Raw genomic sequence first — 22,669 nt, 5'->3', positions numbered from 1 at the left:
GAAAATGACAGAGAAAAATCTAAAAAGTTTTGATTCCAGAAAACCAAACATTCTGGGGTAGCATAGCAAAATGTCCCAAGTTGGTATTTAGTGATAGGTAGGATAAGTAAATGCTAGTTTATTTTTAAGCTTGCCATCATCACTTATAAGCATACAAAAACATTTCTATAAAAGCTTAAATTGAATTCAAAATGTGAAGGGGAGCAACTATGGATATTAAACTATGTATTTATAGTAACATTTTTATGTATCAAAAATATTGTTATCTTAAATTATTGACTATGCATCAAGCCTTTTAAGAAGTGTACTATTCCAGGTATGGAAATACAAAGAGAATACATGTAATCAAATTATAATTTAATATACCTCTTTTCATCCTTATGTAAACTCAATTTGACAGAAAGAGACAAAAGATTATTTCTGTTAAAAAGATGCATTTAGTTAATATGAATATATATTATGAGAGGACTTGAATGTTTAATAGGAAATACATTACTTATGCTAAGTAAATATAGTATCTTAATATCAAGATATAAATGAATAGGAAATATTTTATGGCAATACTTGAATCACAAATATGTATTATCCTATTTAGAATATATTGACGTGCAAACAGACAGTGAAAGCTTTAAAATACATACATAAAATATATTTGTTACTGTGTGGATTGGTAAACCAAGAGAATTTAAAGTATTTGTTAATGTATTATTTATTTATGTACTGTGTATGAAAATGCTACGTTCTATTGTAGAAAGATATATATCTCTATATTTGTATAGCAAATAAATTAGTATTATTATTAAAAGCCTGGTTTCAAGTCAGTAAAAGTGTCTATAAGATTCACATTATTGATTATAATAATATATTATATCTATATTCTTACCCACCTCAAAATATATTTTATCTTTTTTAATTAATGTTAACAAAGTAGCTGGTGTTATGCAAACAGGTATAATTACCAAGTGTAATTACCATTAATGGTTTAACTGAATTTTAAATGAGCATCTTAATTTATACATAACAGTGTTTGATAGGAGGTTTTTGTGTCGATTGAGTAACTAACAAAATTATTAATAATAATAATTTCAAGAAAATGGTACAAAAATGAGTAAGGTGGTACAATCGTTAGTTCTTTTTTTCTGCCACACAATCCAAAATTTAAAAGGAATTTTAAATTTTACATTATTAGTCATATGAATTGGTCAATTCTTGTATTGTTTGTATCGAGCATATCATACATTATTAAATTTATATCAACTTCAGTGTCTCACACAAATAATTTATTGAATAATACATTTTTTTTAAAGTAATATAAGTGGATTTTTAAAGACTAGTTGGAAGATCTTTTATTTCTTTAGGTAAATTATTGAAAACCCTTATTGCCACATAAAAGGTGTTTTTCCTAGACAGTTCCAGATTGATTTTTGGCACAGCCAGTTTCTCCCCATATCTATTTTTTACTTCGACTCAAAAATATGCATGTTTCTGTGCACGAATAAGGATATTTCTAAAATATAAATACATGGAAGAGATACAACTTTGAGCTTCTTAAATAAAGGTACACAACTATCATGACAGTTTGCTCCACAAATATTATACTGGCATACCCTATTTACTTCCACTGAATTTCCTCAAAATTTATGATTAAACTGTATATAATAAATATATTAAAATAAATGTAAAATTTATTCTTATTTATATGTATGTAACAGGTACCTTACATTTCTTTAATTTATTGTCTAAGCTTTATTTACATTTAAATGATTGAATTGTAACAATTGTAGCAATACATTTTACAGTACTTGACCTACCGAGCCAGACCCAATATTGTATGAAAATTAATATTTTGTTGAGGTATTGTCAATTAATAGTCAATTTAATTGTAACATATACATATTTATTCTGACTGCATTCCTTGATAAAAGGTTGATAATAATAATAATGCTTTTTTGCAATTTATCATTATTTACTAAACTTTTTCCTTGTCTTATTTTCCCGCTTTTCACTTGCGTCGTGGGCATAGACAGCGGGTAATAGACAGCAGTAATACAATCTCCACCTGCTCCTACATATATAAAAACGATAAATCTAAAAACGTAACTTGCGTTCGAGTGTGATGAGGAAATAAATACAATGAAGCGTGGGCGTCACGGTCAGCTGGGCCTGATCGCCCACAGATGCAATTTTAAGTCATGGTCTTATGACGATACATGAAACGTTGAATAGATGGGAACTTGTCATGTCTACACAGCTGGATTGAAAGAGATCTCTGGGTACGATTTACGCCCAAACCCAATAACCTATCTAAATCCATTTTTGACCATCTAAGATAGACATCTTAATCCAAATACGGATTGTAAAAATGGGTCCGACGTGTTTCTTTTGTTTCAAATTAAATAAACCAGTGGCGATAGAGCTTATTTAGATCTGAGCTTCAGATTTCTATAATCATGACGACTTTTTGGGTCTAATGCAAGCCGGTTTCCTCACTAAGTTTTCCTTCACCGTTCGAGAGAATGTTAAATGCGACAAAAAAAGTGCCAAACCATTGGTGCACAGCCGGCGATTGAACCTACGACCTCAGGGATGGGTTGAAGCCACTAGGTCAACACTGTTCTTAATTTAATATACCAAATTATTTAAAATTTTGTGAATGCACTTTGTGGAACCAGCTGCCGACTGAAGTTTTCCGAACCAATTAAACTTAGAGTCTTTCAAGAAAAGACCGTACCAATTCTTAAAAGGCCGGCAACGCACTCGCGAGCCCTCTGGCATTGAGAGTGCCCATGGGCGACGGTATCACTTAACATCAGGTGAGCCTCCTGCCCATTTGCCCCCTGTTCTATAAATAAAATAATAATGAATGAAACGTCGTAAAATCGTTCGCATAACGTCTCTTTCCGCACTTATTTAACTTCACCATTCAGTGACACAGTTTCACACGGTCATAAGGAAAGTACTAAAAGAAATAATTTAGTGCAACACGTATTTGAGACCTTAAGGTAACTTTCCCACGAACTTTTCAAACATGTGATATGTACTTTATATGTACATTACTAACAAATAATTCCTGTACAGTTTTACTGCTGTATATAATATCATCTTTATTTATTTATTTATTTCGTAATCCTACAGCTAATATAAATTATTATATACAAACAAATACACTGAAAATATAGCCAAAGATGGAATATATCATTCATTTTACTACAAAAAAGGTCGAAAGATTTATAAAAGGGAACAAACAAACAAGACGTATTTACCTAATACATTTAAGTAATTCTGATACAAATTATTTAAATAAGCCTAATTTGGTTGAGTTCTGTGATGGTGTTAGAGTGTGGGTGTGTATGTGTGGTTTGCTGATGACGTAGATGATTTTGCTCTATGGATATTCTTAAAACTCTTTTTAACCAAATTCCGCGATAGCCTAAACAAGTCAAGGCTTAAATAGTGGTCTAGTGGTTTTAAATACTATATTAATAAAGTTAATTTGAATTTAAATTTAGAACGTTTTTGTAAATATATTATATGTACTAGCTGACCTGGCGAACTTTGTTCCGCCTTAATGGCAATAAATAAGCAGTTTGGGTTTTTTTATTGGAAAAAATACAAAAAAATTAAATACCTACATTAATCATTCATTATTATTTCTGTATTTTAGTACATAGGTTGCTCTTCACTTAAGTACCTTGTGATACACATTTTTTCATTTTTTGTTTTATTATCAGGCGCAAAAACAAACAACGCTGATGGTCTTCCGACCCGTGAACATGCCACGTATAATTGACCATGGGAAAAACATGAATGTTCTAGATTTAAACCACAAACTTTTAAGGATTGGCCTTGTGATTTGTTGATGGTCATGGCAAATGCAAGACGTATCGGAAATTGAAGTCTTTTAAATTCAAACGGCATATCGGTTGGGATCATCGGGATCCTCGGAATAAGAACTTCCTCACCTTTGAATTTTCCTATCATTATCGTAGCGTAAATTACATTGTTCTTCAATTTTCTAACCACCAAACGCATACCATTATGTAGTTCAGGTCATCTACATCTTTATTCTTTTTCTTCTTTTTTATCAGTAAGCAATGTAACTCTCATGTTTGTTGTCAGCTGCAGTTTCGTCACATAGCGCCATAGATTTGACGATTTGAGGCAAGCGTTTATTTCGTCGACAGCCGTAGATCTTGGAATTACTGGCAGTATTTGGCGGAAATCGCCAGACAGTAAAATCATTGCTCCTCCAAAACATCTCGATTCATTGCGTAAATCTTTTAATGTTCGGTTAAGTGCTTCCAATGCACGTTTATGCGCCATTGTGCATTCGTCCCAGATGATGATTTTCGATGCCGCTAAAACTTTGGCCATTGCTGAGTGTTTTGCAATATTACACGTTGGTTCTCCAATAGTTTGAAGATTTAACGGTAATTTTAATTCTGAATGAGCCGTACGGCATCCTTCTAACAATGTGGCTGCTATTTCAGAAGAAGCAACTGCAACCGCTATGTTGGATCTCGCCCGAACAGTTGCTAAAACTAATGACATGAGGAATGTCTTGCCAGTTCCACCAAGGGCATCTAGGAAATATAAACCACCATTTTCATCATCGTTTGCCTTCATTAAAGTATCATAAACTTCCTTTTGTTGGTATTTCAACAGGGGTACATTCGTTTGAACTACTAAATCTAATTCCTGGTGATCATATTCACGTTCCCGTTCCAATACTCGATTAAATGCGTCATTCGACAACAACAACAAATAGAAACATTCATCATTCTTTGGATGAACTGTATACATACGACAATACCGAGTTTTATAGTTCTCTTCACTGTTTATACGAATGGGCAATAGCACTATCATTATAATTAAATTGTAAATTGTAAAAATAATTAAACGTATTTATTTAATAGAAATATTTTGAATATTGATTTCTTACAAATATCAAATTGTCATATATACGTCATTACACAGCTGTCATTATACGTCAATTACATAGCTATCATTTGCGTTTTATTATTCCAAGTCTGATTCTTATTTGTTATACCACTTTTTATAGTGACTGACGTTTCATGTCAAGTCCCACGGGAACGCTGTCGAACGGGATAAAAAGTATCCTATGTCCGTCTCCTGGCTCTAAGCTACCTCCATACCAATTTTCACTCAAATCTGTTCTTTCGTTCTTGAGTTATAAGTGGTGTAACTAACACGACTTTCTTTTATATATATAGATTTCATGTCTGGCTATATTTTTAGTGTAATTGTTTATTATATATAATTATTGTTAGATGTAGGAGTATAATATAATAAATTAACTCTATTTGAGTTAATTTATTCAGCACTAAACGAAGCTCGTTAGGTAATACTGTCAGCTGTTGTTTATTTACTAATCAACTTGATGAAGCATTCTCAAAGTCAAAAGCTAAATACATAAGGAAGAAACCCAAGTTAGCAGTAAAGCAACCAATTTTATATAAAAAAAATAATGACGCAACAACCTTTTTAGGTCTGGGCCTCAGATTTCTGTGTCTGTTTCTTTTTTTGTCAAGGCTTTTTGAGTGACCTATGGTGCAGGACCAGCATGTTTGCAAGCATTAACATTCGCTCAAACAGTGAGGAATCGGAGGATTGTAAGGTCGGTATTGTATTTATTTAAAATCCATTCTTCAAATCAAATCAAATTATCTTTATTCATATAGGTAAACATGTACACTTATGAACGTCAAGAAAAACATTTACATTTACAACCAGTTCGCAATTCAAGGGCTTAGAGCGGGTAAGAAGAACTGGCAAGAAACTTTCCGCCACTCTTTTCAATCGCCAAGTTTTTAATACAAATTGTTTGAACTAGAGCAAATCCATCCCAAGGATTAGGATCATTTAAGTATTCGTCACATTTATAAAAGGCTTTATTAATTTACTTTTAACAGATAGATAGATAGTTCTCTAAGTTCGCTTGGGAGTTTCGATGAGCAACACCGGAGTTTTAAAGCCTTCAGACTCGCAGATCACCAGATTGGTCTGAGTCTGTATAAAAGACAACCGATCAACGACATTTCGGCAAATGCCTTTCACTTTCACTAACTACATTTACATAACACGCACACGATTAAGTTTGACTTTGATCTATTGGGGTTTCCTGGTGGAGATGGAATTGGAGAACTGACAACTGGCTGGCCACGGTACGGGCCACAGATTTGAGTATCTGTTTCGTTATTTCCCTCTGCCAGACGCCGTCATTTTGGTAAAGCCAGTTGATTCACCGTAGTAGGGAGTGATAAAGGCGCACATAGATAGTCGGAGAGAGTCGGATATTTAATATAAGTAAGACCTCATTAATGAGGGTTACACGATAAAACCACTACTCAGTCCCAAAATAAAATATAGGGAAAGAAGTATAGAGAGTAAGAAGTATAAAGAACCGGAACAAACAGAAAACTAAAAAAATCGAATAGCGTTTAGAAAAATTATTTGACTACTTCAAATAGAAGTTTAAAAAAGTTGTAAGCCCAGTGATCGCAATCCCAGAGGTAGCAAATCTTTATCTGAATATAGACTAATATTCTCTATATATAAATATGGCTCTATACCTACTAGTTTCCCAACGTGGGGCCCACGCCCCAATGGTTTAAAATGGTAAATGGATAGTTTATTATGTCCACAAGTTGTTGTGTGTATTCGGCCTGTGGGTTTGTCAGCTACTTACTACTACTTATTATATTCTATTCCCACGCCCCACGTGGGGCAAATTGATTGTTAAGGGGCTTTTCGATAATTAATAAAATTTGGTATTAGAATTTAGGTTTTCATTATATGTTTTACTTACCTTGCTTCGTTATAATTTGCTCCTTTAAATACTTCCCTAAATTTAAAGTTTTGAATGTTGAAGTTTAGTTAGACTAAGGTGGGGCATGGCACAAGGCAGTAAGCTACTTCTAAATACAGGGTTTACAAACGACATAATAGTTTCCCTATATCGCGTGTTCGACCTTGTGTTGGAGCAACTTCTTATCGTTCCGCTTCTGAACACGAACAAAACGATTCGTCATTTGTCTTATAAGAGACAACAAACAGCTAAAACAAGTAAGTACTCTAAATCCGGCCAAAGAGACTGACTAACTGTAGCTGTACTGTAACTGTAACTGGCCTGGTGAGACCCAGACAGATTTCTGTATGTCTTTCATGATAATTTGTTAATGTTTCCGCGGGTAGCGGGCGGCGGCAAGCGGGTTTCCTCACAATTGACACATCCTTCACGGATCGAGCGAATGTCAAATGCGCCCAAAGAAAGTCCATTGGTGGAACTGCAGTTCAGTTTCTTCTCTTCTAGAAGTTGCCTTTCCTTGTTCCTGCCTACCAGACTAGTAATCGTTCCTCACATCAACACCAACTATGCAAAATCAGTTTTGCACCACTAGGTCTTGACTTGTTTAAGCTATCGCGGTAAGTTGAAAGTATTAAAAATATCCATAGCATAATCACCTTTATCATGAGCACACCCTACATACACATCTTCAAGTACATATCCTCACTTTTACACCATCACACAACACAGCCGATATTTTTTTCCTTTTGTAAATATTAAAACTTTTTGTATTCAATCTTTAGCTATATCATTACTATAATTGTTTTTGTATAATTTATGTTAGCTGTTACGAATTAAATTTAAAATCCAACATAAACTAAGTTCAACAAATAATATACAGCATTACAGCACCATGTCGTGTTTTAAATTTAAAGTGTACCAACACTGAATTAAAAATGGTGAAAAAATTATTAATTATTAAAGGGGATTCGTTTTAGTTTACCACGTATACTTAATGTAGCTTGGCCGGATCTTGTGTGTGAAAGTTGCGTGTGCACTTTCGTAGTGAAAAACAAAAGACTGCTTCTGCGCGTAACAACTTGTTGGAAACAATATGTTCATGTAAATATAACATTTACAAAAACTTGTTACATTATTTATGAATGCTGAAAAACAATAACTCCTTATTAATTATTTATAAACAAGGGTTTATAAATAAATTTCCGGCTCGAAGGACCAAAATGTACGATTTCCTGGGTTATTTATTTAATTTTGGGTTAGGGGGATGTTATTAAATAATTATTATAGCGCGTTCGTGAATGCTATTCAATGAAATGCTTATTGTGTAGAAGAGAGTGCCTGCGTAACTGGACGATTTAGACAATCGCCAAGCTTATCAAAGAAAACCTGAGTGAGCAAGACGTCCTTGGCACGTACAAAGCCTATGAGGCATAGATACTCCAACCACCACGTTAGTAACAAAATTGGGCACTAACTCAACATATAAGTCATCTATTTGAATTGAGAGTTGATCAGCCAATTTGGGTTTCGGATTTTGTAAGTCAGTTAAACCTCTATTTTACATCAGCCAGGAAGTCTTGGTCAATAGGTCGCGTAATGCGGAAACAGAACAATTAAAATAATTGCGGACATTGGGACACTTTCGTAACAAAACAGTGCATGAGAAGTAATTGTGTTAGTCACGCATGTGTTGAGAAATATAGCGAAGTAAGTATTTTGTTCTCCATCCACTGCTGTTTGGAAGCACTATATGCTATATTTTTATGGAACAGACGGCGGAAACTATACTCTTATAAATGACGGATACTTTCAATTTGTGAAGAAAAGGATACGAAGATAATTTTCAGCTGTCAAACATGTAGTATTTAAATAGCTATTTTAATTAAACAAATTTGCATTTTGTGAGGCTGAGCAATCGCCTTTTAGATTTTCTTTCCTTTCCCTCGTAACAGCGTCCTATTTATTTTAGGATAGAAATTAAATAAGTAAAAAAAAGTAACAACACACGGTCTTGGCCACTTCTGTATTTGATCATGTGAGCCTCCTGCCCGTTTACCCCCTGTTCTATAAAAAAAGATCATTCGTTTTTTTAATAGCCAAGGAAGATCTACCTTTGGAGCCTGCTTTTTGGGTTTAATACGAGCCGGTTTCCTCACGATTTTCTCTCTACTAAGGGGTCGTTCAAGTATAACATAATCATCAAATGGAGGGGCTCTTTGATTCTCTTGATCTTATTTGGTGATCGTCAACTGTAATTATTTACTTTTTAACACATATTAACCACACATTGTCTATGCTTGTAAACGAAATGCATTTTCGCGGATACAAAAAAATGTTTATGTACTATTATTTTTGAGAGCTTTTCATACTTTTTCTGACAAAGAGAGGGGGGGATAAATTGCAGTCAATCTGCTTAGATAATACTTGAACACATAGTCATGGTAAAGATGGACAGCTAGGGTTCAAACCAATCTCAGTGACGAAGCTTACACTGCTTTTATACAGAGTAAGTTTAAAGTAAAGTTAAGTTACACACCATCACGTACATACCCACACTTTTACATCATCACACAACACAACTAATTTAAGCTTAGTTAAATAAATTAAATCACAATTAGTCAAATGTATTAAATAATTTTTGTTTGTTTGTTTGTTTTCAATCTTTTTATTGTTAAATATATCATGTATTCCATATTTGGCTATATTCTCAGTGTATTTGTATGTCATTATGTATAATTTATGTTAGCTGTAGGAGTACTACTTAAATAAATAAATAAATAAGCAACGCGCACATACAAATATATAAAAGCAGTTTTATATAGACATAGTAGCCTATCCGTCTTAATATTTGTCTGCTAAAAGGCGGCGGGTTCGATTCCTGGTCGGAGTCCAAATTTTTATAAATTTGTTTTCTGCCTTTGGAAGGGTTAATTGGTAACGACTATAGGAAGAAGGACCCCGGTAGAATTACTCGAGGTAGTTTTATTGGGTATTGATCACCCAGTAAATAAAGCAGGGGGGGGGATCAGATATCAAAAAGAATATGTCACAGATAATATATTCTCTAAGCCTATGTGACCCTGTATACCGACCTAGTTCAATTTCTGAGATTTGATGAACGTCAGTACAAACTACAGATGCATCAATCCGCCCTGGCCGACGGCCAAATTGTATATTTGGATCGCTATTTTTTACTTGTGAGGTGAACAATCTTTCCAGACCACTTTGCTTCAAGATATTTACTTTATTCAAAGTTTGATTTGTTCCGGTATCTTATACAATGAGATGAATGAATGATACAAACAATATTATTTCCTTTTTTAATATATGGAGGCAAACGAGCCTATAGAAGAAAAGGGAGGGAGCGATTGAGACCGATTGAGAGAGAGTGAGAAAGGGATATCGAGAAATAATACACGCTACTGGTGTTGTTGAGTGGCGGAGAGTTTATTGCCAGTTCTTCTCTTCCGTTCTACGCCCTTGACTTGAGAACTGACAGTAAATGTAGAATTAGAAGCATTTAATGTATATTTCTTTAATTGACGTTCATAAGTATACATTATGTTACCTACATGAATAAAAGATTTTGAATTTTTGAATTTTTTTTAAATAATTAATTTACAAAGAAGTTTAACTTCTGACATGTGTACTTTGTACGCATGCACTTTTTTTATTATTATCTATAAGTGTTGTCTTCGTGCGCCTTAATTCAAAAAAATCTTTACGGTGTTAATATATCACTCGAAAAAGCGTTCGTAATATTATGTTTTTGTAATTAGTGTCCCGAGACAGTGAAATCTCCACAGAGTAAAGAGAAAAACATTTTCATTAGAATTCCAACGCAACTCGTACGATTTCAATCGCATCCTGTTATTTATAATTCTATACGCGTATTGGTACTGTTATGTTAAATGTGGGTCGGCGGCCTTTCGAAGGCCTAATCTTTAAAGGTTTTTAAAAATTTAAACTCGTGTTGGCTTACGCCCGAACCCAATAATTATAATCCACTATCTAAATAAAACAATCTATATAAAATCTATATAAAACAATCTGAGTTCAGACCGTGACAGTCGATCGATCTTCTATCTGCATATTGGTTATTGGCGCACTTATCAATATTTGAATTAAGACGTCTATCTCAGATGGTCAAAAATAGATTGAGATAGGTTATTGGGTTTGGGCGATAGTGGCTTTACCGGCTCTTACGATGTAGGCTCGGACCCCGGTTGTGCAGCAATGGGCTTTCTTGGCACTCGCTCGTACGATGAAGGAAAATATCGTTAGGAATCTCCGAAATGTCAGGCATAAAAGGCTGATCAGTAAGGTTGCAGCGCTACTGGCTTTTAAGCTGCGAAGGTTACAGAAAAACTCTTTAAAGGCTAATTTTTAAATAATAATTTTTCCTGTTATAGAAAAAATTCTTGTTTTGTAAAAGTTGGGGCGGCCACAGAGCAGGCAGAAAATAATAAACGACTAATCTATACTAATATTATAAAGAGGAAAGGTTTGATTTTTTGTTTGTTTGTATGAATTGAATAGGCTCCGAAACTACTTGGCAGATTTGAAAAATTCTTTCACTGTTGGAAAGCTACATCATTCCTGAGTGACATAGGCTATATTTCATTTTCAAAAAAAATAGGCATCCTTACTAAAATTACGATAACATTAACATTTGTTTATTATTTGATACAATTCTAACAGATGGCGCTGAGTTAAAGGTAGTTTAGTTTAGGTCCGTGTCGTGGTACCAACGTTTCACATAAGTTCTCCTACGGTTTCCCTTGATTAATTTACTACTATGTAATATAACAAAAACCTTAGCCACAGCAACGCTTGGCCGAGTCTGCTAGTCAAATATAATAGTCTCTTGGGCCGTGGGGTTTAAATGCACAGACGCTAATAACTGATTTAAGTTATCGCCTAGTAGATACCGGTGACCCTAGAACTGGTGTTTTCCTCGCTCAACAAATAAATATCGCAATACAGAGAAAACATTCTGCCAGCAAAGTTTTTACATTGGTTTTAATTTTCTTTGTATTAATTTTAAATTACATTTACTATTACTTGTTATATGTAGAGTAATTTAAATGTAAATTAATTTTCAAGAAGTTGCATATGTTATAAATTAAAATATATAGAAATTTATTTAACATAAAATATTTAAATATGTTGGAATCTTGTAAATGAAAATATATCGTTTTAAGTACAAAACGAGCGTTATCGTAAATATTATTATTTTGTGTTCCAGTTTACTATATTTCTCTAATAACTGTATTTCATTAGCCCTTAGTAAAAAAGGCATTAAAATGTTTAAAAAATAAATGTTCAACCATGCGAAACCTACACAGGCCCATATATAATATAATACAACACCATCTACATAAACAAAAACCTATCCTTCTCCTTTCATTATACGGAAATACAGTATGTCAGAAAGAGAGGAATGATCACGTAAAATCGATATAGATAGACCGACTTTATCAATGATACACTACAAAACAAAAAGTTACTACTAGTCTAAACTTTTTACTGATATAAACACAAAACTTATGTTTTTATTAAGTAATATTAACTATTTCAACTTTTAATAATATGTTTGTACATATCAACGAAATTCGACTTTGCAACTTTAAACTTAATTCATATACTTATTTTAAAGTTATTATTAAATTACATCATTCTGGGTCGTGACCTCAGAATGTCGAAGAAAAACCGCAATCTATATTTAACGTAAGAGTAATTTCAATAACACGGGTCGAAATTATGATTCATTAACAACTGACATGCCCTTGGTAGCTTAATTTCGCGCTATCAGTCCAAAATATAGTTAATGCGTTTAATCAGGTCTGTTTTAATATTAAGTTATATTTTATCACATAAATTGGGATTAAATCGAGTAGTTAATAAATCATGGTCAATGTGAATAGAGGTATAAAGGCGCTATAATAGTTGACGCTACCACAGATTAGTAATTATTGGAATGTCATTGGCGCGCTTTCTAGCGTTAAACTATTATTTCTGCTCATCTGTTTAAAACTTCAAATAATGTTACGTCATACGTGTCGTGTTCAATATTACTCACAAATATTTAAGTTATTATATATATTATTTAAGTTTTATGAGTCTATTCTTAAATATGAGTGTTTTAATTATAATAATAAAGTGGTGCCCGCTGATCTATTTGTCCAGAGATGTATTTATACTTCTATCCATCCTACGAAGACAGCTCTGGCTTATAACAAGATTTCAACAAGGAAGTGACTGGCAAAGTGTCAAAAAATTTGTAGAACTGCGCACACCATAATATATTAAATACGACAGATGTATTTGATGCGAATATATTGCATCAGTTCATTGTACTGTTTTATCGTTACCAAATAGGAGCTGAATCGTACCAAAGTCAATCGAACACTAAACTTAAGGTAATTCTTCGGAAAACTTGTTTAATAAAACTGACATTATAAAACACATTTATGGGCTGATGTCATCTACAGTATCATAATCTCATCTCAGATAAATATAATGTACAATATGCTCAATGTATTTATTTACATTCAAATGTCCATGTACGAGTCGATGACGACATGACAAACAATGCGGCACACGAATACAAATTCACTTTGCGCAAACTGTAAAAACCGGTTTACGATATTAAACACTCACCTGTGCTCTATTGATGACGTCGTGGGGTCCTCGCCAAGTAGTAGCAGCTGGTGACTTTCGCTTTGCAAGTTCTAATGTCGCTTCACTCGGACAGCGCTCAAACATAAGAACTCTCTCTGCTACAGAGCCTCGTGTAAGGAACGGTCGAACTGGCGTCTGACCGGTGGCTGAGCCAGATTCGGCTGCACCAGCGCTGGAAGACCGGCGCGCTCGAGCTTCGAACTTCGACCTCGCCTCCGTCACATGGGAGCCGAGGGAAGCCCGTCGTTCACCACTCGCGCCGGCAACTGGCTTCCGCGCGCCTGTATCTAGTCGATCTTGATACCGACTCTTTGCGTAATCTACTAGCGATATAGGAGGCACTACATCAGGCCTTTCTGATGGACGCTCTGCAACCACTCCACCTGTTCGGAGTGCCCTAAGGAGCCGTTCCTCCTCGCGTGCGACTTCCAGCCGCATAGCAGCGTTGTCCCGTCTCCCAATTGAGGGATTAGCACTGCCATTACGCTCTGGAACTAAATCGGGAGGCAGATTCATCGCTTCCCTCTCAGATCCGGAGTGAATATCTCTGAGTTCAGGTCTCTGATCTCTCCGAAGATCCGGCCGTTGCTCACGAATTTCAGGGCGTTCTCTACGAAATTCAGGCCGCTGTTTTATTTCGGGCTTCGGTTCCGGTTTTGGCTTTGTTCGCAAACTCTCCGTCAGTTTAAGGCCGGGCGTGGGCCTACATGACAATATTTCGGTGGGCGCTAGACCGCGCGCTTTCCACGTTTGATAGATAGCTTCGGCATGGTCAGATATTTGTTTGGCGATCGCGGCGATGTCCTCCTCGCCGGTGTCGATCTCGCGGCGAGCCGTGGCGGCCATGGTTGGGCCGCCTTTAGCACACGTTCTAATAATATCCCGGGGTATCCATGAACTCACTGTAGGCACGAGCACTGCACTATGGATTGGTACACTGAGATATATGGGAGCGGCACAAACAGCTGGTTATCTCGCGTGGACGAGTAAACAAAGGCGATCGCGGTACGTAAAATACGCAGCCGGGCGTAAAGACTAGAAACCGATTGCGGCAACGAGCGCGGACTGCTCACTGCGGCGCGGGCCGCCGCCTGACGGGAAGGGGCGCGACGTGCCCCCCGCCGCTCCCACACACTCGATACAATTACAGCATTAGGCCTACGCTACATCATCTCAAGTGAAATACAACGATCTTTCTCTAATACATAATCTTTATCGTGATGCTGTCAATTTATTTAGATAGTAGATAATGTTACGTATATAATATACAGGACCTGGATGACCGAGCTTAGCTCGGTATTTTTTTTTTATAAATCGTGTTTTTTAGTACGAATTACATACTAATAAAATAATGAAATATGAATATAATTATCGAATAAAAATAATTATATTCATATTTAAGTTTTTATTTGACTGACATCTTTAAACGAGCAATTCTTTATTTAAGTTGATAAAACACAAAAAAATGACTTTTCTAGAAATGATTCCTAGCTAAATCGATTTATCGCCCCCGAAACCCTCTGTATACTAAATTTCCTGAAAATCGTTGGAGCCGATTTCGAGATTCCAATTATATATATATACAAGAATTGCTCGTTTAAAGATATAAGATATAGCTTGACATATAAACAGAGCTTTCAGGTTGGAAGACCTAATCTAATAACATATTTTAATAATATTATGTTAAGTAAATTATGTAGATCATGTTTCGGTAATTATATTGACCCAAAAACTTAATGAAGGAGATTTGCAGATAAGATACAATATTTTATGGTCGTTGTTTTTGTGATACTGTGATGTATCTCTTATTGTTATGAATTAATAATAAAAAATCGGTGCCGAATTTGGACAAAATTCAACACGAGATTTCTCACATTACACATTATTGTAAATACTGAAGTATTTACAGGCAATTATAGATATTATTTTTTTTTTGGAGCTGGTTGGAGCAAACGGGCTGAAGGATGTTATGTGATAGTCTCGTTCTTAGAAGACTCGCGACTGCGTTGTCGGCCTTGTAGGTACGCTTTTTTCTAGAAGGAATATAATTTCCGAACCAATTCGGGTTTGGTAATACTTCAGCTTCAGGAAAAAGCTGCCCGTCTGTGCTCAGTTGTGGAACGACGGACGTCGAGGTAATACGGGTGGAATTTCGTATTCTCGACGTCTGCTGATGAGAGCATCTGTCAGAGTTCTAACAAATAGACAAACTCGACAGAAATCTTATTCATTATACTCTTGTGAGTGGCATTGTTATACAGGCTGGAGTATTCACGTCCAATGTAACTTCTACTACAGGTTCTTGCTTGGAAACCGGAGATCCATTCTTCAGATTATATCAATGCACCCGTAAGTCCTGAATAGCACTGAAAAAAGGGCTAGTTTTTTTAATATTTTTACTTTATTTATTTCGAAAAATTTACAGCTTCTAACTAACTTACTAAATTTAATATTCTATTGGTCTGAGGTCGTAGGTTTGAGACCCGTCTGTGCACCAATGGACTCTGAACACTCGAACGGTAAAGAAAAACATCTTGAGTAAAACTTGCCTTAGACCTTAGAAGTTGCGTCTTTTGATGGAGTGTGTTGATGAAGATGAACCTGCTGTTCCATTTAGCCACTAAGAAGAACAAACTTTTTAAAAGTGTTCATGTACCGGAGTATTTCATTGGGATATTTGTATCGAAACGAAGCAACGGCTAGTAGATAAGTATTCTTAGTTTATATTTACAAAAGGAAGTCAACGTCGCATCTGTTTCAAGAATGCGCGTGCGCCGCCATAAATAGATCACGTATTCCCTTTATGTTTTTTACTCATTTTGTCAAGCGAGTGTATAATTAAACCTCTTTTTAGTAGACGTCTTAGCGATTTATACCGCTAATACTAAATGAGTATCATAAAAAATATAATCTTAATATCGGTGTGTTTGCGTACGTATGTGTGTTTTTATTAATTAAATTTCATACTACTGTGTTAGTAAATAGTAAATCGTAAATATATAAATTATTACCCTCGATATTACATTGTTTCATTTAATTATTTCTTTCCCTTTTCATCCTAAACATAATTTGATAGAAAAAGAAGAGATACTTTACTTCGACGACTGACATTACTCCGAATGGGTATAATAATCAGTGATATTGGCAATTAAAAGTTTACCAGAGAAGGACCTGGTAAGTTAAGGGTTCTATGTGTGGATAGAGTTTCGTTGAGAGGTTCCAGTACGAGAAGAAGCATCACATAGAAAAGCCCGTCCTATCTCCCAAAGGATCAAAATCATCCCATCTGACTTCCATTATCCTCAACGATACCCGTTGGCTCCAAAATTGACAGATCTATGATCTCGTTGGGCGCAACATGGTGAGAGAAACGTCAAACGACCTACACTCTTTTCGCAACAGAGGCCATGGTGTTCAAGGTACTTTAATGCCAAATGTATACTTCTGGACAATCTCCTATTAATTCAGCTTTGAAATGGTGAAAGTATTTTTGAATCGAAATTTTAAATAAATCTATATATAATGCGTAGGTGAATGCCTGAAGATGTGAAAGTAATTCTTTATTCTCGGCTAAGCTTTACGAACAATGTAACCTATTTTATACGCAAGCGATTAGATAAGACAGTGTAGAGTATAAAATATAAACAAGGATTCTTACTTGTAAAGTAGTAGACCAGGAAGTCTTTTGAAAACAAAGGGCTAAGCTAGTTAAAAACTTTATATTTACATAAGTATTAATTCTTAATATTATTATTAATTATGAAAGAAGATTTTTTTTCGCCTTGTGTAACTTAACGAAACCATAGCAGAAAATGCAGGCCGGCTACGTTATTTTTCTTTTTTTTTTTACGCCATTTGCACAAATTATCAAAAACTTATCCTATTGCTAGTCTGTGTAGTGTGTTGTTAAAGATTCATTGGTTACGTGTTATGTAGGAGTCATATTTCATTCTTAATCTCATGATTAAAGCACCTCAATACAAATGAAATATCATAGAGTAACGGTGAATCATGTTTTCACTTTTCTCTCCGTTTTAGCGTTTCGATTTCTACTATTCTTTTGGTGTTTGTAAATAGCGAACGCCGTATTGGGATTAAGCGGCTTAGATTAAAGGCTATTCCATAATAGGACTCTTACCTATTTAGGCCGACGGCAATGTTCTGTAACATCTATTTATTCGCTAGAAACGACGATATGATACATTCTTAGAAGCTACAACATGAATGATATTATTAATATTTATTTATTCATATGTTTTCATTTGAAGGATTTTTTTTAATTTATGGCAATAGTTATTGTAGGATATTGGACATTTATGAATGGTGATTTTTTTGTTTTTTCGCATATATGGCTTATAAAATAAATTTTTAAAGAACTTTATTTCTCATTACAAAAAAAAAAATTATTTACATGAGAAACTTAATATTAATATGCATATACGAGCGAGATACACGTCGCCATAAGCCGTCTTAATTTCAGTCAACTGTGTTTATTCTAACATGCATCTTTACTGCCTTTTTGAATTTGTCAAACACACCAATATTGCGAATTTGATATGGTAATTGATTAAATAATTGCACACCCTCATACCTAATAGATTTCTTCAAAATTGTACGCGGCTTCGGCAAGATAAGCAAACTCGCTCGACGAGTATTGCGTGTAAATAAGATTAGTGTAAATAAGATTTAAAAAAAGGATATTAGACATGGTGTTCGCACCACTATACGAATATTTAAAAAGGGAGAGTTACGTAAATAATTTATTAAATTCGCATTTATATCAGAAGTAAACCTCGGTTAAACTGTTAAAATGCTGAGTTGTATGCATTTAGAATGTCAAGGGGGTGCAGTCGACGATATTTCGAGGTGTGGCGATCGTTGACCTCTTAAAAAGGAGTGCCAAATAGCAAGGGTTCCACACCCTTCCAATTCCTTAAAAATACTACTTCACTATTAGCCATAGACAAATAAATCAGTGGCACTACAACCTCTTTAGGTCCTGGCCCCAGATTTCTGAATCTGTTTCATGATCATTTTTAAATGTAATAGGCAAGTAGGTGATTAGCCTCCAGTCCCTGACACACTTCGTCGACTTTTTGGGTCTAAGACATGTCGGCTTCCTCACGATGTTTTCCTTCACCGTTCGAGCAAATGTTAAATGCGCACATAGAAAGAAAGTCCATTGGTGCACAGCCCGGGATCGAACCTACGACCTCAGGTATGAGAGTCGCACGCTGAAGCCACTAGGCCAATACTGATTAGCCATAGACATAACATTAATTGCTAATGAAACACACACAAAATAATAAAATATTATCTAAATAACAAATAATTATATAAAGAAAATGACAGAACAATCATCTTTCAGTTTAATAAAAAAAAATTTAATCTATTGAATATTTCCAATATGTTGCTTATTGCAAATATATTGAGGCGCAAGTCTTGGATCATAAGAAGTTCAAATATGACAGTTCAATTCATAAATATTTATACCTTATATATATACCTTTCGTTAAACATTTGAATCATTTTTTCAATTTATTTACAGTTATAAAAAAAATTAATAAATGGAAAATAAATAAATGTAAAAAGATTGACCCCTGTGGCCTTGTGACCTTTAACGCTGGCAGCATTTCCTCGCAGTGTTGAGGAAAGCACGATATTACATAAATTTAAATCTCTTTTGTGAAAAAATGCATCATCCCAAAACGTACGTCTTAAAATAAAGAATAAAAATGTTTGGAGTATGTTCTGTATTCAATTGTCTTTCCTATTCAGTGACAGCTGACTTTAACCATAGATACTTTGACAATATACCAACTTCAATTTACCGCATTTATTCGAATAATTTGGATTGGAGTACAAATTCTCGTTTACAGTTCTAAATATGGTTGAAGCGAGAGTGCCAGACGAGCTTAGAGATTGGAATGCAATGGATATATTTATCTTTTCGAATGGACAACAATATTCACCGCCGAGAAAGTATCACTTGTGTTCAGATGATTTAAAGTTCTGGGATTCGACAGTAAGCTTCCTTGCACATTCACAGTATGGTTCATTGTGAGTATTTAAATAAATACTACTAAATATACGATTCATTGATAATAATAATTGTTAGAGTATAATCGTTGTTATATCAGTTTGAGTGTTAGACGTTTGTTCTTGCTTAGTGTATGAGAAAGTGTGTACGCAGATAAATCAAATCCAGTGGCTTATTGGTTTAATGCGTATAATAACTCAGTTTGGTTTCTGTCAACACAAGAGATACACACGGATGTGAAACATGACTCTCCACCCAGCCCACATGGAACTCGGCTAAAGGGAAGTGGAAAATACAAATAGTCAGCACGATCACAACGCTCCAAACACCAACCTGTTGAGGAGCTGGGGGCACATGGGCCGAAAGTGCCCTATACCCGCAGCTCGCATGGTTCTCCTAATGAGAACCAGTCGAGAGCGGCTAATAACGTCGTAGTGCCATTTGCTTTCCAGCAACACCTCTAAACCCACCAACCACGACAGGGCTAGACTCCGGGGAACTACATGTTCCGCGGTGATACCTTACCTTATCTATCACAAGATTATTTGTCGAACGAACGACTTTTAAGAGGCCGGCAACTCACTCGTGAGCCCTCTGGCATTGAGTGTCTATGGGCAGCGGAATCACTTCACATCAGGTGAGCCTCCAGTACGGTTGATTGGAACCCCTTCGCGGGTAAAGGCCTCCAGCTTCATCCAACTGACTCTGTCCATGCCTTTCTTTCTACTACACTCAAAATCTTATAACGACATCGAAGGGACAATAATTCTAATTTCGTAAAAGCCGATGACGTCATTAAGTACCTACGTAATACAATAGAATTTAGACTTTGAATTTTGTCAAAATAACTTATAGCCTCAAAATAGGCTTCAGTTTCGGCGATCACCTCTCCTATTAAAAAAAATTTAAAAAAAAACCAGTGGCGCTACAACCTCTTTAGGTCATGGCCTCAGATTTCTGAATCTGTTTCATGATCATTTTTAAATAAATAACCAAATAAATCTAATAAGCAAGTAGGTGATCAGCCTCCAGTGCCTGACACACATCGTTGACTTTTTAGATTTAAGACATGTCGGTTTCCTCACGATGTATTCCTTCACCGTTCGAGCAAATATTAAATGAACACATAGAAAGAATGTCTAGTGGTGCACAGCCGGGGATCGAACCTACGACCTCAGGTATGAGAGTCGCACGCTGAAGCCACTAGCCCAACACTGCTCACCTCTTCTATTAGCTGGAATATAACTCTCGACTGATATCTTTAATTGCCATGTATTTCCATAGACATTCAAAGATAGAGCTATATACAATAGAAGGAAGAAGAGTGGAGGGACCATTGGAACTACATAATGATGCCGCGTACGTTGCTGTCACGCCACCAGACCCTTTCATACAGTCTGGATATGATAAGTATCTGCTGAAGGCTTCGAGGTATGAATCCTAAATCTAATTTAATATGTGAAAGAGTCGTTGTTACGCCCAGACCCAATAACCTATCTCAATCTATTTTTGACCATGAGATAGACGTCTTAATCCAAATATTGATAAAAGTGTACCAATAACTAAGCGACGGATTGTAATAGCCATCTGTCGATACAAGCTATCCATGGTAGGTGGGATCGGTGCATGTGGATAGATCTTTGAAAATGACTGTTCAACTGTGCCAATATTTTAAGATTAAAACTTACACCAGTTATTAAAATAATTAAAAAGCTATTTGATATGTTTTAAACATAGACATGTATATTTTAATTTTATTTGTATGGTTTTATTTACTTTATTTGGTTTATACTGATTGCATTATATCCGTCAAAAATGGATTGTCTTCGTAGGGTTTGGTTATTGGGATGCAGAACGGTAATCGATCGACTGTCACGGTCTGATTTCAGATTGTTTTCAATGTCTGTTCGACCGTTAGTTTCAATCTCGAACTTGATGTTATCAATATATTAATCATGTTTTAGATCTTGGGAAAAAAGACAAGGGAAGGTATTCAGTGGCATCAGGAATCCAATGCATGGTACGTCTTATTTTATTTATTTATAAGTTATCCCTATTATAGATGTAAAGAAACAATTACATTTCTGAGATTGAATACTTTATATTATCGATTATCTATTATATGTTAACAGATGTTTCTTTGTGACACACACATAACCACACAAAATAACAATAATCAAAGGAAAAAAAATTCTTTTCTCATTCGGCTAGTTTCAAATGTGTAATGCGTGTGTGCTGTGACTGTAATTGGCCTTGGCTCAGCATTATGCTGAGGAGCAGACTGTTCCATAGTGCTGGTAATTCTGCCAGAGACTACAGATGCTAGTTTGCGCCTCGGTCGCAAAGAAAAGAAAAGAAAGGAATTTAATAAATACCAAATAGAATATAAAAATAATAAAAGTTGCCAGTGTACGTAATGCAGTCTTGTAAACGTGTATAGTAATTTTTAAAAATGTAAATAAAATGAAAAGTTAAAAATAACAATAATTCGAACGACACTTTCCTTTCACTTCAAAAATAAATCGTCATTACTGCTAAAGTCAAAATCCTCCTACTTCCTTAAATATTTCCTCACACCAACGATAAGTTGTAGTTAACTAAAACCTGGAAACATTGGCGAATTCGTGTTCGCACGAGGCACTTGGAACAATTTTCTTGTCACATACAATTTTTTAATAATAATAATTTATTTATTGCAAGAATATGGTACAAAATGTTAATGTGGTACAATCGTAAGTCGTTAGCATATTTAATTCTGCCACACATAGTGGCGCGCAAATTTATCTTAATTTAGATTTTACATTATTAGTCAAAGTCAATTCTTATATTATCTGTATCGTTTATATCATACTTTATTACATATAAATAACAATGTCTCACAAAAATAATCATTTATTGAATAGTAAATTTTTTCCAAAAAGTAATGCACTAAGTCGCTTTTTAAAGACTCTAGTCGGTAGATCTTTTAATTCTTTTGGTTATGTTTTGTAAACTTTAATTGCCATACAAAAGGTATTTTTCCGAAAGAGTTCTAGATTGATTCTTGGCACAGCCAATTTCTCATTTTAATAGATTAATGGCGGCAAATGTTACATTAATGTTTATAATCAGGGTGC

At 35.0% G+C, this 22,669-nt stretch overlaps 1 protein-coding gene across 2 annotated transcripts in view; it reads right to left on the bottom strand.

The window, feature by feature from the left end:
• Positions 1–14,454, bottom strand: part of LOC110993447 (serine/threonine-protein phosphatase 2A regulatory subunit B'' subunit beta) — a 97,084-nt gene extending 82,630 nt beyond the window's left edge. For both annotated transcript variants that reach the window (XM_022259722.2, XM_045633531.1), the window contains exon 1: positions 13,493–14,454. In XM_022259722.2, coding sequence (XP_022115414.2) covers positions 13,493–14,359 — 867 coding nt within the window. In that variant the 5' untranslated portion in view covers positions 14,360–14,454. The remainder of the gene's footprint in view (positions 1–13,492) is intronic.
• Positions 14,455–22,669: the final 8,215 nt, after the last annotated feature.

The sequence above is a fragment of the Pieris rapae genome, chromosome 23 (genome assembly GCF_905147795.1).
Source record: "Pieris rapae chromosome 23, ilPieRapa1.1, whole genome shotgun sequence".
Taxonomy (NCBI): Eukaryota; Metazoa; Arthropoda; class Insecta; order Lepidoptera; family Pieridae; genus Pieris; species Pieris rapae.
Note: the sequence above shows the minus strand (reverse complement) of the source record. Positions and strands in the feature narration are given on the sequence as shown.